This window comes from Bufo bufo, chromosome 1 (assembly GCF_905171765.1).
Source record: "Bufo bufo chromosome 1, aBufBuf1.1, whole genome shotgun sequence".
In the NCBI taxonomy this organism is placed as follows: Eukaryota; Metazoa; Chordata; class Amphibia; order Anura; family Bufonidae; genus Bufo; species Bufo bufo.
In genome coordinates, this window is record NC_053389.1 from 780,779,338 (window position 1) to 780,793,437 (window position 14,100).

Sequence of the window (14,100 nt, forward strand, 5' to 3'; positions counted from 1 at the left end):
AACTCAGCACAAACAAATACAATGTTACAACAATCGTCTCTCAATGATACCTAATGGGAATGACAAAGTACTTTTTCAGACAAAAGCAAGTCTTCGGACATAATAACATTGCTAAACTAGACCTTTAAAAGTTCAGTCTGTTGGTTTTGATTGTAAAACAAGTCTGTTTTTCCCTCTAAAACCTACTGTTCTATAATCCTTATGGTAACTGTGAAAGATTACCAGCTTCTCATTATTAGTAGAAAGTCCCAAAAGTCTCAGTATTCATTAACCCTTTACACAGTACTGTGAAAATGAACCTGATATATATCACAACAATTATAATAAAATGCAGTTACACGGTATTAAATAGTATGCAAGTTAAAGGGAAATAAAGTAAGGAGTTGATGACTTTGCATAGGAAAATAGAGGCAAATGTCCACAAATGTCCCGACCTCAAACTACCCCTGCTCCGGGCACTAACAATGGCACCCCTGTTGCTCCTAGAGGCTCATTTGCATATATTAATACAACATTTTTCTCAGAAATGTGGCACATTTGAACATGGGACCAACACAGATACCTTCAGCTCTCAAGTGTACATGTACAGGTCAGCCAGTGTCATAGGTACAGATCTGCTGACAGATGCCCTTTAAAAGGAAACCCATAAGGATGAGTCTCACTGATATTGTCCTATAGGTTACAGGTAAAACCCCAAAATGTATTGAGATTTTCCTTTTTATAGCCTTTCCTATTATGTATACAGCACTGATGGCCATATTGTGCTCCACATCATAGGCAAGATACATTGTGCTGATGATATCTATAAAATCAGCATTATAGGGTCATCCAGAACCTTGATATTGATGGCCTGTCCACAGGATAGGTCATCAATATGAGATTGGTGTGGGTCTGAATCCCGACACGCCTGCCGATCAGCTGTTTAAAAAGGCCATTGCGCCCACCGGGGCTTCAGTGAGTGCTGCAGCCTCCTTGCAGCTTACCAAGCACAGCAGCTCCGCCAATGTGATAGTGGGACTAAGCTGCACCTATCAATGTGACCAATGTACAGTGACGTCATTGGCCTAGGAACAGGCTTAAGCACTTACAGAGCGCTGTGGCCTCTTTGAACAGGTATTCGGCTGGAGTCCCGGCAGTCAAACCCCTGCCAATCTGATACTGATGATACTGAGGATAGGCCATCTAACACCAATTTCCCGGATAACCCCTTTAATGTGATTTCCACCTTTCATTTATTATGGGGCAATTGCAGGGGTTAATTTATATATATATTTTTTATATATTAAACTAAACTTAACTCACCATTTCCCTCTGATCCAATGTTACCACTCCATTCCTCTCCACTGGGCTGCACCTGCAGCATATTGCTTTGACTGCAGCAGTGACATCCCTTTTACCACTGCAGCCAATCGTTAGCCTTTATTGGTCTTGTGCTGTACACCACTGAGGACAGTGATTGGCTGTAGCCGTTTATGGAACATCACCGCTGCATCCAGAGCAATACATCACTGCTGCAGCCTGGCTGAATGGACCGGGTAGCAGAGGGGGCTAGGAAGGTGAGTTTTTTTAATTTTTTTTATTATTTTAACCCTGTCCCTGCATTCAGTCGTTAATAAATATAACTTGGAAAACCCTTCTTTAACATGTATGAAATTTAATAGTAATCATATTTATTTAGGGCTGGTTAGTAAGTCACCAAACTATGAGGAACTAAATATCATTTGTAAGCATAAGCTGTTTACTGAGAACAGTGACGAAACCCATGTTAGGGTACTTTCACACTAGCGTTATTCTTTTCCGGTATTGAAATCCAGTAAAGGGTTTCAATACCGGAAAAAAACGCATCCGTTTTGTCCTAATGCATTCTGAATGGAAAGCAAATCCGTTCAGTGCGCATCAGGCTGTCTTCCGTTCCATCCCATGTACGGTATTGACCGGACAAAATAACGCAGCATGCTGCAGTATTTTTTCCGGCCAAAATCCTGGAACAATACCGCACTTGCTGGTTCCAGCATTAATTTCCATAGAGATGTATTAATGACGGATACAGTTACCAAGTGTTCTGGAAATTGCAGCGTTGCTGGATCGGTTTTCCGGTCTGCGCCGGGATATAGGTGGAGCCTAGTTTCGCTTTTTGATCTTTTGATCCGGATCCGTGATGATAACGGATGAGAAGGATCCAGTATATCACCGGATCCGTCTAAAAAAGGATATCCATTTGCATACAGTTTTCCGTATCCGGCAACGGAACTGCCAGCCAGATTCTAACAACGCTCGTGTGAAAGTAGCCTTACACGTCCAGACTTTTAGATCAGTGTTTCTTAACCTTCCTGAACCAAGTGCCCCTTTTAAAGCACCCCACAAGGCTATGTTGGGTGGCCACTGTAAGGTAAATGTGGTATCACGTGGCAGCCATTTGTCCAGCCATGTAATACAAGGACAGCTGAAGTCCACCATATGCAAATGAGTAGTTAAGTGCTCGGAGGGCGGGACCAGGCCCCTCTGTGCACCCTTGCTCCTCCTCCTTCCTCTGTAAGCTCCCCCTTCTCCTTCTTGATTGACTGGGCCAGGTTCACTCTAATGACCTCAGGACAGGTCATCGATATTTGATTCTGGGGGTCCGACTCCCAGGCTGGTTGCTTGGCAGAGTTTGTGTAAGTGTTGTAGCCTCTTCCTCAAACTGTCATGTCCATCGGTCACGAGGCCTTTCCTCAGCTCAGTCCCATGCAACGCGAATAGGATTGAGCTGCAATACCAAGCACAGCCACTATACAAAGTCCGGCACTGTGCTTAGTATGCAATGAAGAGGCCACAGTGCTTGTCCAAATGCTGCAGCCTATTTATACAGCTGATCGATTGGGGTACCGGGAGTCGGACCTAAACCAATACGATATTTATGACCCCTCCAGAGTCCCTGGCAACCCCTTTAATATCCTTATTTCTTGTATATGAGATGAAGCTGAGAGATTTTCTGGGTTCTCTATTGAGTGGAAGTTCATATCCTCATTCTGTCACCATACATGACCACCTTGTTGTGATGAAATGTTCATCGTCGAAGTGATCTTGGTTTCCGGTTCTAAATATACTTTCATCATGTGCACCCTATATCATCATCCACTTCTAAGGAGGACTCGTCTCCCACACCCACACAGTCTATTCTCGGGGTGGACGTGATAAACCCTTTGTATAGTTACTACTGATCTGGAATGATTTTTCTCTATTACATAAGAACATCCTGATCATCTGAATTTTTTATAGTGGTATTTTTTTAACTTTTTTTTTATTTTAGCATTGAGCAAACATGCCGCAGCTATGGCCTGAAATGCAGCATTTGTATACAGCCATGGGTTGAAAAAAGTAATAATAATTATTATTGCTAACGGTTATGTATACTTTTGCAATAGCTTTTTGTTTTATTTCGAATGTCTTCATTGAAGGATAGCCTACCATTTAATATATGAAGCTCATATACAGACAGTCCTCCATGGTTAACAGACTACATTGGTCTCCGTTGTCACAGGCCACACACATTGGGTGCAGAATTATTAATGCTGTCTTACACTGGTAAATTTGGCGCAACTTCATACAGACACTTCAGGACACTTTATAGCTGTGATTACTTTAACACCCAGGGCGTCCACTTACACTGGGTCTCTGAGACGCAAGCCCAGTGTTGTGTCAATGTGCGGATCTCTAGAAGACCACCACTCTCGACTACATCTGCACCCTCAGGCATGCAAATGCAGTTAAATACTATGGTTGTCAGCATCCTGCTCATAGGCCACTATAGGCCTGCAGGCTATGAGACACCAGAACAGATGATTTATCATTGGGAGGAGAGTATTTACACAGTATTTTTTTTTAAATGTAATTGTGGCTCTATTTCTGTGTGGGGAACTGTAAGGAGGCACCATTATTAGGAGGGAGCATGGAAAGGGGTATAATTACTTAGTGTAAGACACAAAGAAGAACACCATTACCAAGAGGGTAGCACTGAGGATACAAAATTTGCAGTGCCCTGGAGCAAGAGTACTTTGGCCTATGGACATTTGCCCCTATTGCTACTACACAAAGTCATCATCTCTCTACTTTAGTGAACTAGGAAGGGTTAAATGTATGTCATTGCTTACAGTTATACTGTATTATATTGTTAAAATGCATTTTATATGTTTATTGTATTATATCCTCTTCATTTGCATTGTATCGACAGTGCACTGTGGAAAGGGTTAATGCACAGCCAGCTAATGCTGAGAGACTTTGGGACTTTCTACCTATGCACTGAAAAGTTAGAAATCTAACACAGTTACTATAATAGACCGTGCAAACTTTTTGAGGAAACAAAACAGTCATACTGAATTTATGACTGTCTGGATTAGCTCTGTTGGTTACGCCTGAAGACTTGTTTATGTCTGGGGGAAAAAACGTAGTCATTCCCACAGACTTGTATTGAAACTCTTTACAAGTCTATGACAGACTAGTAGTCTCTCTAGTAGAAGAGACTCTGCCAGTCTGCATGAGTGACCAGAAGAAGACGCTGAGATGGGGATACTGAGCCACAGACCCTGGCTTACCAGCCCTTTGACCAGAGGTCCACCTGGACAACAGAACCACAGACCCTGGGTCACCAGCCTTTGGCCAGGGTACCAGCTTTCTTAGAGAGAGAGAAAAAGAGGGACAGGTAGCTAAGGCGTTTCCGCAGCACAGAACATTCTTCTGTCAGAGAGGAGATTGGAAAAGCCAGCCCTATGCCTCGCCTGTATTGTTTTGCGCTTGAGTTCCCCCAGTAAGGAAGCAGACGCTGACTTTCTGGACTTATTTCCCATTGGAGTGCGCCACACCTTATCATCTCCTTTGGAGAGCAGAAACACACGGTGACACATCGACAGTGTCCGGGTGACCCAGCATAGGATTGCGACCACTCCAAAACCGGCCACAGAACAGTACATTATTCCGAGTATATCCACCTATCTGATGCCAACAGATAAAATAGTAATATAAATAAAAATAATAGAGAATCATTTTTTATTCTCGAAATTATTTTCTATGAATCCATCATTATGTTGCCTGCTGGGCCCGCAGCTTATGGTTCTGGACTGGGATTGTATTAATTATTTATTGTTTGAGTATTACCGTAGGTTATATATTTTCCTGATATATAAGGGTTCACCATTACTGCATGGGCACCATTGCTGAGTACGGGGCACTATGGGTGTGATCGTTTTGTGAAGAGCACATAACTGGCATCAAAGCTGGGAGGGCTCATTTTTAGGGGCACTATTCATCTGGGGGAGCGAAGAGTACACTATTACTTTGTAGAGGGCACCATTACCATGTGGGGTGGCACTGTTTCTGTGTGGGACACAAAGGGTGGGGCCAAAAGTATGGAGTCACAAAAAACGACCCTAGCTCGGTATAGGTATATTACTCAACTATACAAAGGATTCCTTTAGGACTAAATACCAACTTTACTCAGCTAATACACTGCCTGTCCAAAAAAAAAGTCGCCACCAAAAAAGAAAGGTCACACACTCTAATAAATTTGTTGGACCGCTTTTAGATTTGATTACGCATTCGCTGTGGTGTTGCTTCGATAAGCTTCTGCAATGTCACAAGATTTATTTCCATCCAGTGTTGCATAAATTTTTTACCAAGATCTTGCATTGATGATGGTAGAGTCTGACTGCTGCGCAAAGCCTTCTCCAGCACATCCCAAAGATTCTCAACGGGGTTAAGGTCTGGACTCTGTGGTGGCCAATCCATGTGTGAAAATGATGTCTCATGCTCCCTGAACCACTCTTTCACAATTTGAGCCCAATGAATCCTTGTATTGTCATCTTGGTATATGCCCGTGCCATCAGGGGAAAAAAAATCCATTGATGGAATAACTTGGTCATTCAGTATCTTCAGGTAGTCGCTGACCACATTCTTGGAGCACTAGACCTGACCAACTGCAGCAACCCCAGATCATAGCACTGCCCCCACAGGCTTGTACAGTAGGCACTAGGCATGATGGGGGCATCACTTCATCTGCCTCTCTTCTTACCCTGATGCGCCCATCACTCTGGAACAGGGTAAATCTGGACTCATCAGACCACATCACCTTCTTCCATTGCTCCAGAGTCCAATCTTTATGCTCCTTAGCAAACTGAAGACTTTTTTTCTGGTTTGCCTCACTGATTAGTGGTTTTCTTACGGCTACACAGCTGTTCAGTCCCAATCCCTTGAGTTCCCTTCGCATTGTGCGTGTGGAAATGCTCTTACTTTCACTATTAAACATAGCCCTGAGTTCTACTGTTGTTTTTCTTCGATTTGATTTTACCAAACATTTAAGTGATCGCCGATCACGATCATTCAGGATTTTTTTCCCGCCACATTTCTTCCTCGAATACGATGGATCCCCACTATCCTTCTAGTTTATAATAATGCGTTGGACAGTTCTTAACCCAATTTTAGTAGTTTCTGCAATCTCCTTAGATGTCTTCTCTGCTTGATGCTGCCAATGATTTGACCCTTCTCAAACAGACTAACATCTTTTCCACGACCACGAGATGTGTCTTTCGACAAGGTTGTTTAAGAAATGAGAAGCAACTCATTGCACCAGTTGGGGTTAAATAACTTGTTGCCAGCTGAAAGATAATCGCCCATACAGTAATTATCCAATAGGAGGCTTATAACTATTTGCTTAGTTAAATCCAGGTGGCGACTTTTTTTTTTGGACAGGCAGTGTATATATGTTGCTAAAATATAACTTTTAATCATGACTTGTAAAACCAACCAATATTGTGAGCCAAACAAAATAAGCAATTAAAAAGAAACTGTTCCTTGTCTCAATGGCTGACGTGCCTGTATTTTGTTAACTTTATTTGCTTATCCCCTACAGGGATGTGCACTTTTCCTGCTGAGGTCCTAGGTAGCTGGTAGTGTGTCACACATTGTCAGGAATGGTGCTGGTTATTGTGTGGGCCTGTTTCTGCCTCCACACTCTATTATCAAATTATAGCGTCACCACCACTATTTGCATTCCCTAAAACAAGCGATTTTAGCACCATTAGGCAAGTGAAATAGAGAATCTAAAACCTAAGAACTGCACCGGTGAGCTCCGCAACACCAAAAGACCCGGAAGACCACGGAAAACAACTGTGGTGGATGACCAAAGAATTCTTTCCCTGGTGAAGAAAACACCCTTCACAACAGTTGGTCAGATCAAGAGCACTCTCCAGGAGGTAGGTGTATGTGTGTCAAAGTCAACAATCAAGAGAAGACTTCACCAGAGTGAATACAGAGGGTTCACCACAAGATGTAAACCATTGGTGAGCCTCAAAAACAGGAAGGCCAGATTAGAGTTTGCCAAACATCTAAAAAAGACTTCACAGTTCTGGAACAACATCCTATGGACAGATGAGACCAAGATCAACTTGTACCAGAGTGATGGGAAGAGAAGAGTATGGCGAAGGAAAGGAACTGCTCATGATCCTAAGCATACCACCTCATCAGTGAAGCCTGGTGGTGGTAGTGTCATGGCGTGGGCATGTATGGCTGCCAGTGGAACTGGTTCTCTTGTATTTATTGATGATGTGACTGCTGACAAAAGCAGCAGGATGAATTCTGAAGTGTTTCGGGCAATATTATCTGCTCATATTCAGCCAAATGCTTCAGAACTCATTGGACGGCGCTTCACAGTGCAGATGGACAATGACCCAAAGCATACTGCAAAAGCAACCAAAGAGTTTTGTAAGGGAAAGAAGTGGAATGTTATGCAATGGCCAAGTCAATCACCGGACCTGAATCCGATTGAGCATGCATTTCACTTGCTGAAGACAAAACTGACGGGAAAATGCCCCAAGAACAAGCAGGAACTGAAGACAGTTGCAGTGGAGGCCTGGCAGAGCATCACCAGGGATGAAACCCAGCGTCTGGTGATGTCTATGCCTTCCAGACTTCAAGCTGTAATTGACTGCCAAGGATTTGCAACCAAGTATTAAAAAGTGAAAGTTTGATTTATGATTATTATTCTGTCCCATTACTTTTGGTCCCTTAACAAGTGGGAGGCACATATGCAAACTGTTGTAATTCCTACACCGTTCACCTGATTTGGATGTAAATAACCTCAAATTAAAGCTGACAGTCTGCAGTGAAAGCACATCTTGTTTGTTTAATTTCAAATCCATTGTGGTGGTGTATAGAGCCAAAAATGTTAGAATTGTGTCGATGTCCCAATATTTATGCACCTGATTGTAGATGCACAGGAACATAGTTCGATTCGTGTCCATACCAGGAAAAGCATGCATTCTGCACATGTCCTGCGCAGCACATGGATGCGCAGGAACATGGTTGAATTTGTGTCCATGTCAGGGAAAGCGCATGTTCTGCGCAATTGATGGATGCGCAGGGACTTGACTATGAGTGTCTACAGATGTAAACATCCAGAGGTGAGGCTAACGCAGACATATATAAATCAATGCTGTCTAGACATGTATGGTTCCATACTGTCTAATGTATGGGAGGCACTAAGGGACTATCATGACTTAGGGCTCATGCACACAAACGTATTTTCTTTTCATGTGCGTTCCGTTTTTTATTCAGACCGTATGCGGAAACCATTCATTTCAATGGGTCCGCAAAAAAATCCAGAAGTTACTCCGTGTGCATTCCGTTTCCGTATGTCCGCATGTCCATTCCGCAAAAAAATAGAACATGTCCTATTATTGTCCGCATTACGGACAAGGATAGAACTGTCCTATTAGGGGCCAGCTGTTCCGATCCGCAAAATACAGAATTCACACGGACGTATTTTTTGCAGATGCGTTTTTTACGGATTGCAAAATACATACAGCCATGTGCACGAGTCCTCAGTTGCGCGCTATGCATGGGCCACTATTATTAGTTGGTGAATCATTACTGCGTGTGGGGCACTGTAAGGCCTTTTTCACACGGGCGTCGCGTGTGAGGGCCGGATAGGATGCGGGTGCGTTGCGGGAAAATGCGTGATTTTTCTGCGCGAGTGCAAAGCGTTTCAATGCGTTTTGCACACGCGTGAGAAAAATCGGCATGTTTGGTACCCAGACCCGAACCCGGACTTCTTCACAGATGTTCAGGTTTGGGATCGGTGTTGTGTAAATTTTTATATTTTCCCTTATAACAAGGTTATAAGGGGAAATAATAGCATTCTTAATACAGAATGCTAAGTCAATTAGGGATGGAGGGGTTAAAAAACAACAAATAATTAAACTCACCTTATCCACTTGTTCGCGCTGCCCGGCTTCTCTTCTTTCTTCTTTGATGACCAGGAGGAAAAGGACCTTTGGTGACGTCACTGCAGTGATGTCACCAAAGGTCCTTTTCCTCTCAGGTCATCAAAGAAGAAGAAAGAAGATGAGCCGGGCAGCGAAATCAAGTGGATGAGGTGAGTTTAATTATTTTATTTTATTTTTTAACCCCTTCATCTCTAATTTACTTAGCATTCTGTATTAAGAATGCTATTATTTTCCCTTATAATCATGTTATAAGGGAAAATAATAAAGATTGGGTCCCCATCCCAATTGTCTCCTAGGAACCATGCGTGAAAATCGCACCGCATCCGCACTTGCCGCATTCACTTGTATGGGGCCTGCGTTGTGTGAAAAACGCACAATATAGAGCACGCTGCGATTTTCACGCAACGCACAAGTGATGCGTGAAAATCACCGCTCATGTGCACAGCCCCATAGAAATGAATGGGTCCGGATTTAGTGCGGGTGCAATGCGTTCACATCACGCATTGCACCCGCGCGGAAAACCCGCTCGTGTGAAAGAGGCCTTACTGTGTGGGACAAAAAAGGAGGCACTACTACTATGGAGGACACTAATGAGCCACTATTACTCTATAGTGCATTGAGGGGGGCAGCAAAATAATCCAGAATTCTATTTCCTGCTGACAAACTCCCTTTAATGCCTAGCACTCAATGGCAGTGGAGCTCAAGTCAGAGTTGGAGAGACAGAATTGCAGCCAGACAGGTAGAGGGTGGTGACAATCACTGGTGCCTTAAGTCATAAGGGCGATGATTGGGAAGGAGCATTCACCTGCACATTCATTCGGCTGATCATCGACCTGTCTAAACACCCCCCATCGATCAGCTGTCGGAACAGATAGGGTCTCTTATGTTAACATAAAAAGAATTGTTTGTCGGCAGCTAGGCATGCGCTGCTGACAATATGAAGACTGCATGGGGGATGAATGATCATACTAACGATCATTCGCCCCCCATGCAGTTTGCATCAGCCCGTGTACGAGGCCCTTTAAAGCAAACGCTGATTGACACTAAAGGGGTGGATATTGCAAAACTACTGCCTTCAATTGTATAACGAGTCATTACAAACTCGTATGTTGAGAAATTTGGGCAGCAAATTGTAAGATGTGTTGACACAGTGTATTTGTGCTTTTAATGATAAAACATGGCAGAACAAGTTCCATGTCTTACCTGAGGCAGTTGGCAGATTTTCACTAAGAGGGTGGCCCGGGACTAGAAACAGATGGCTGCTTTCTTCAAAACACAGCACCACACCCATCCACAGGTTGTGTGCGGTATTACAGCTCGGCCCTGTTAGTTTCAGTGGAGCTGAGCTGCATTACAGAAACAATTAATGGGCAGGTGCGGGGCACTTTTTGGAATAAAGCACCCATGTTTTTCTAATTCTGGACAACCCCTTTAAGGAAAGAGCACACTTTCTGGAAAACTAAGAACAGCGGCGAGGTTCCTCATCTATGTCCTCTATATGGAAAGCCAGATCCAAAGGCTTAAAGGGGTTGTTGTCACCAATGTCAGGTTCAGGTCCCAGAGGTGGGACCTACACCCATCTCTAGAAAGGAGCTCCCAAAATGAACAGTCATGCATGCTCACCCTCCATTCAGTTCTATGGGAGTGCTAGGCGGTAAAACTGACCTGTTACCTACATTCTCTCGGTCAGTACGATAACAACGATATACATTTTATGTTGTTTTTCTTACATTTTAATACTGAAAAGAAACTTTGGAACATCGCCATGTTCTGACCCCTATAACTTTTTTAGGGTTATGACTACGGAGCTGTGTGAGGATCATTTTTTGCAGGAGGTTTATAGTTTTTTTTACTGATGCCACTTTGGAATGTGTGTGACTTTTTGATCATTATTTAAGTTTTTGGTAAGGTAAAGTGACAAGAAAATAGTAAATTGGCCATTTTAGTTTTTTTGCATTTAGAGTTTTTATATTTTCATAGTACGTGCGTTTCCATGATGTTTATTTTTTAATTGTTTATTTATTTTTATTTTGGGGAAAGGGGGTTGATTTAAATTTTTATATTTTTTTAATTTTTAAAAACATTTTTCTTTCTTTTACACTTTTTAATAGTTCCCCTTTGGAACTGGAAAATAAAATCATTAGATTGCTTCTCTCATAGACCCCAATACATTAGCATGAACATTTGACAGGCAGGTTTTCTATAGAAACTTAGCTGCGGCAGTCTTGGACCGAGGACTTCGCAGGGGGACCGAGGACTTCTCAGGGAATGAACGGCTCCTTCATTCGTCACTAGTGCTGCGCTTCCAGGCTTTTGGCTCTCGGATGTTGTGGTCACATTTGACCACGGCATTTGTAGGGTTAAAATGTCTGCCACTGCGTTATCACCAATCACAGACATTAACCCCAGCTTCCGCCATAAATGTATGGTGGGGTCGGCAAGGGTTTATGAAGGTAGCTTCAACTTCGTGATATATTTATTTTCCCTTTATTGCTCCTACCTTCTATTCTGGCCTGTGGTCACATGACCCTGTCCCATGCAGCTCTTGCTTATTCTCCTGTGATGTTATGTCCATGGGCGGGGCAGTGATAGGGGAGTTGTCTATGTAACTAGCTGGATGGGAGGAGCTATACACTAGCTGGGTGTTAGAGGCAGTGATAGGGAGTGTCTATGTAACTAGCTGGGTGGGAGGAGCTATAAACTAGCTGGGTGTTGGAGGCAGTGATAGGGGAGTGTCTATGTAACTAGCTGGGTGGGAGGAGCTATAAACTAGCTGGGTGTTGTTAGGGGCGGTACTGGAGCTATGGCAGAGGAAGAAGTGCATCATGGGTTTGGTTGGATGCAGCAACAGGAAGTGCTACGTACAGGAAGGAAACCAACCAAAAGGATTTGTTTACATGGTGAGAATGGGTCAGGAGAGTCCAAATTAAGAAAAAAAAAAATCATGGGGGCTGGTGTAAATGAAGTAAGCAACTACATGAGCAGATCTGTTAAAAACCATAGTAATCCTGGAAAAACCCTTTTAAGCCTGTCCCTGACTGTCCATATGCAGTGGCTACCTTGCTTTAAGGTTGAGGGATCCGTAAATATACCATATATCAGGGATGCTCAACCTGCGGCCCTCCAGCTGTTGTATAAACTACAACTCCCACCATGCCCTGCTGTAGGCTGATATGCACCTGTAGGGCTGTCTGGGCATGCTGGGAGTTGTAGTTTTACAACAGATGGAGGGCCGCAGTTGAGCATCCCCTGCCATATTTGTTTAAAGGGGGTGCGGGTGTCTCCCCAAAAAAAATACTTTTACAGTTTTATAACCAGCACCTGGATCTGAATACCTATATATTTGATGTAATTAACATTTTTCTATAGCCCACTGAGCTATCAATGAAATCTAGCTGTATAGCGCCCACTGCTGTTTGTTCCATTTCTTAAGGTGGTTGCACATGCTCAGTTTCATCCTTTAACTGCTACCAGCTGCCAGCAGACAGGACTTACCCCTTGAGCTGCCAGCTTGATATAAATGACATGATAATCACGGTTGTAACCCCTTTAAGATGGGAATACCCTTTAAACAATATGATCAATATGGCTCCCCTTAGAAGTTCTCACTCTGATAATTGCCCTGCAGTGATTCCAACCGTCAGCACAGTGCGACTAGGGTGCTCTGCCTTTCTGGACTATAGGAAAGAGCGGGTGAAAGACCTCTATATTGGTTGTTGATTGGTTGAATGAAATGTGATATCACTAGACCTCTGTGTCAGTCCGGACTCTAAGAAAAGCTGAGTGACTACTTGTTCTGACCTACGTACAGTACAGACCAAAAGTTTGGACACACCTTCTCATTCAAAGAGTTTTCTTTATTTTCATGGCTATGAAGGCACGTGCACCGAATCGAGATGGTTTGGGTGAGCTGGACGCAGCGTGAAGGCAAAAGGGCCAACAAGTGCTAAGCATCTCTGGGAACACCTTCAAGACTGTTTGGAAGTCATTTCAGGAGATACCTCTCTGAAGCTCATCAAGAGAATGCCAAGAGTGTGCAAAGCAGTAATCAAAGCAAAAGGTGGCTACTTTGAAGAACTAGAATATGACATATTTTCAGTTGTTTCACACTTGTTTGTATGTATATAATTCCCACATGTGTTAATCATAGTTTGATGCCATTCATAGTCATGAAAATAAGAAAACTCTTTGTATGGAAGGTGGGTCCAAACTCTTTGGTCTGTACTGTATATTGGGGTACACTCTCTGGATATGGATATCCCCCAATATCCACCGTCTTGAGTGCGGTATAAATAATCACTGCCTAGAAAACAGGTATTTGTACTGCGGGACATCCAGTGAATGGCCCTGATGGTCAGCTCACCTGGCACACCATGCATGATGCCAGGGTAAACAGGGCAGGAGCAGAGCACACAATAGGCAGGGCCAGCCACCAGGATCATGCCGCCACTTCCTCTCTGCAGAGTTGAGTAACCTGTTTGCTCATGTGAGTCTATAAATTCCTGACAACACACACAATGCTCAGCACTTCCTCACTCTCTCTCTCGGCTGGAAGGTGCGGAGCTCTGGACTACAGGACCATGCTGACGGTTGTAGTCATTCTGCTGGCATTGCTGGAGAGCCAGGTACTAGGTGAGTCCACGGTTGAGCCTCCTGGCACCATCTAAGGCTTCCTTGTCTCCTAGTCCTTATGTGCTTGGTCTATAGGTGGAGGGATCTATAGGCGCAGACTGCGCTACAGGTGGACTGTATAGGGTCCTTGCTCTTCCTGTAGTAGCAGATATTAAGTTATGAAGAATATTTCTAATCAATGTGAATTGTACAGATTGTTTTTCACTGTTTGGTC

The 14,100-nt window shown here is 43.4% G+C and overlaps 1 protein-coding gene across 1 annotated transcript in view; it reads left to right on the top strand.

Annotated features, from left to right (window-relative positions):
* The first annotated feature begins 13,729 nt into the window (after window positions 1-13,729).
* The window catches only part of LOC120986353 (zinc metalloproteinase-disintegrin-like crotastatin), a 42,397-nt gene continuing 42,026 nt past the window's right edge, over window positions 13,730-14,100 (top strand). Inside the window, exon 1 of the mRNA XM_040414876.1 lies at window positions 13,730-13,886. Within this exon, the coding sequence (XP_040270810.1) occupies window positions 13,772-13,886 (115 nt within the window). The 5' untranslated portion in view covers window positions 13,730-13,771. The remainder of the gene's footprint in view (window positions 13,887-14,100) is intronic.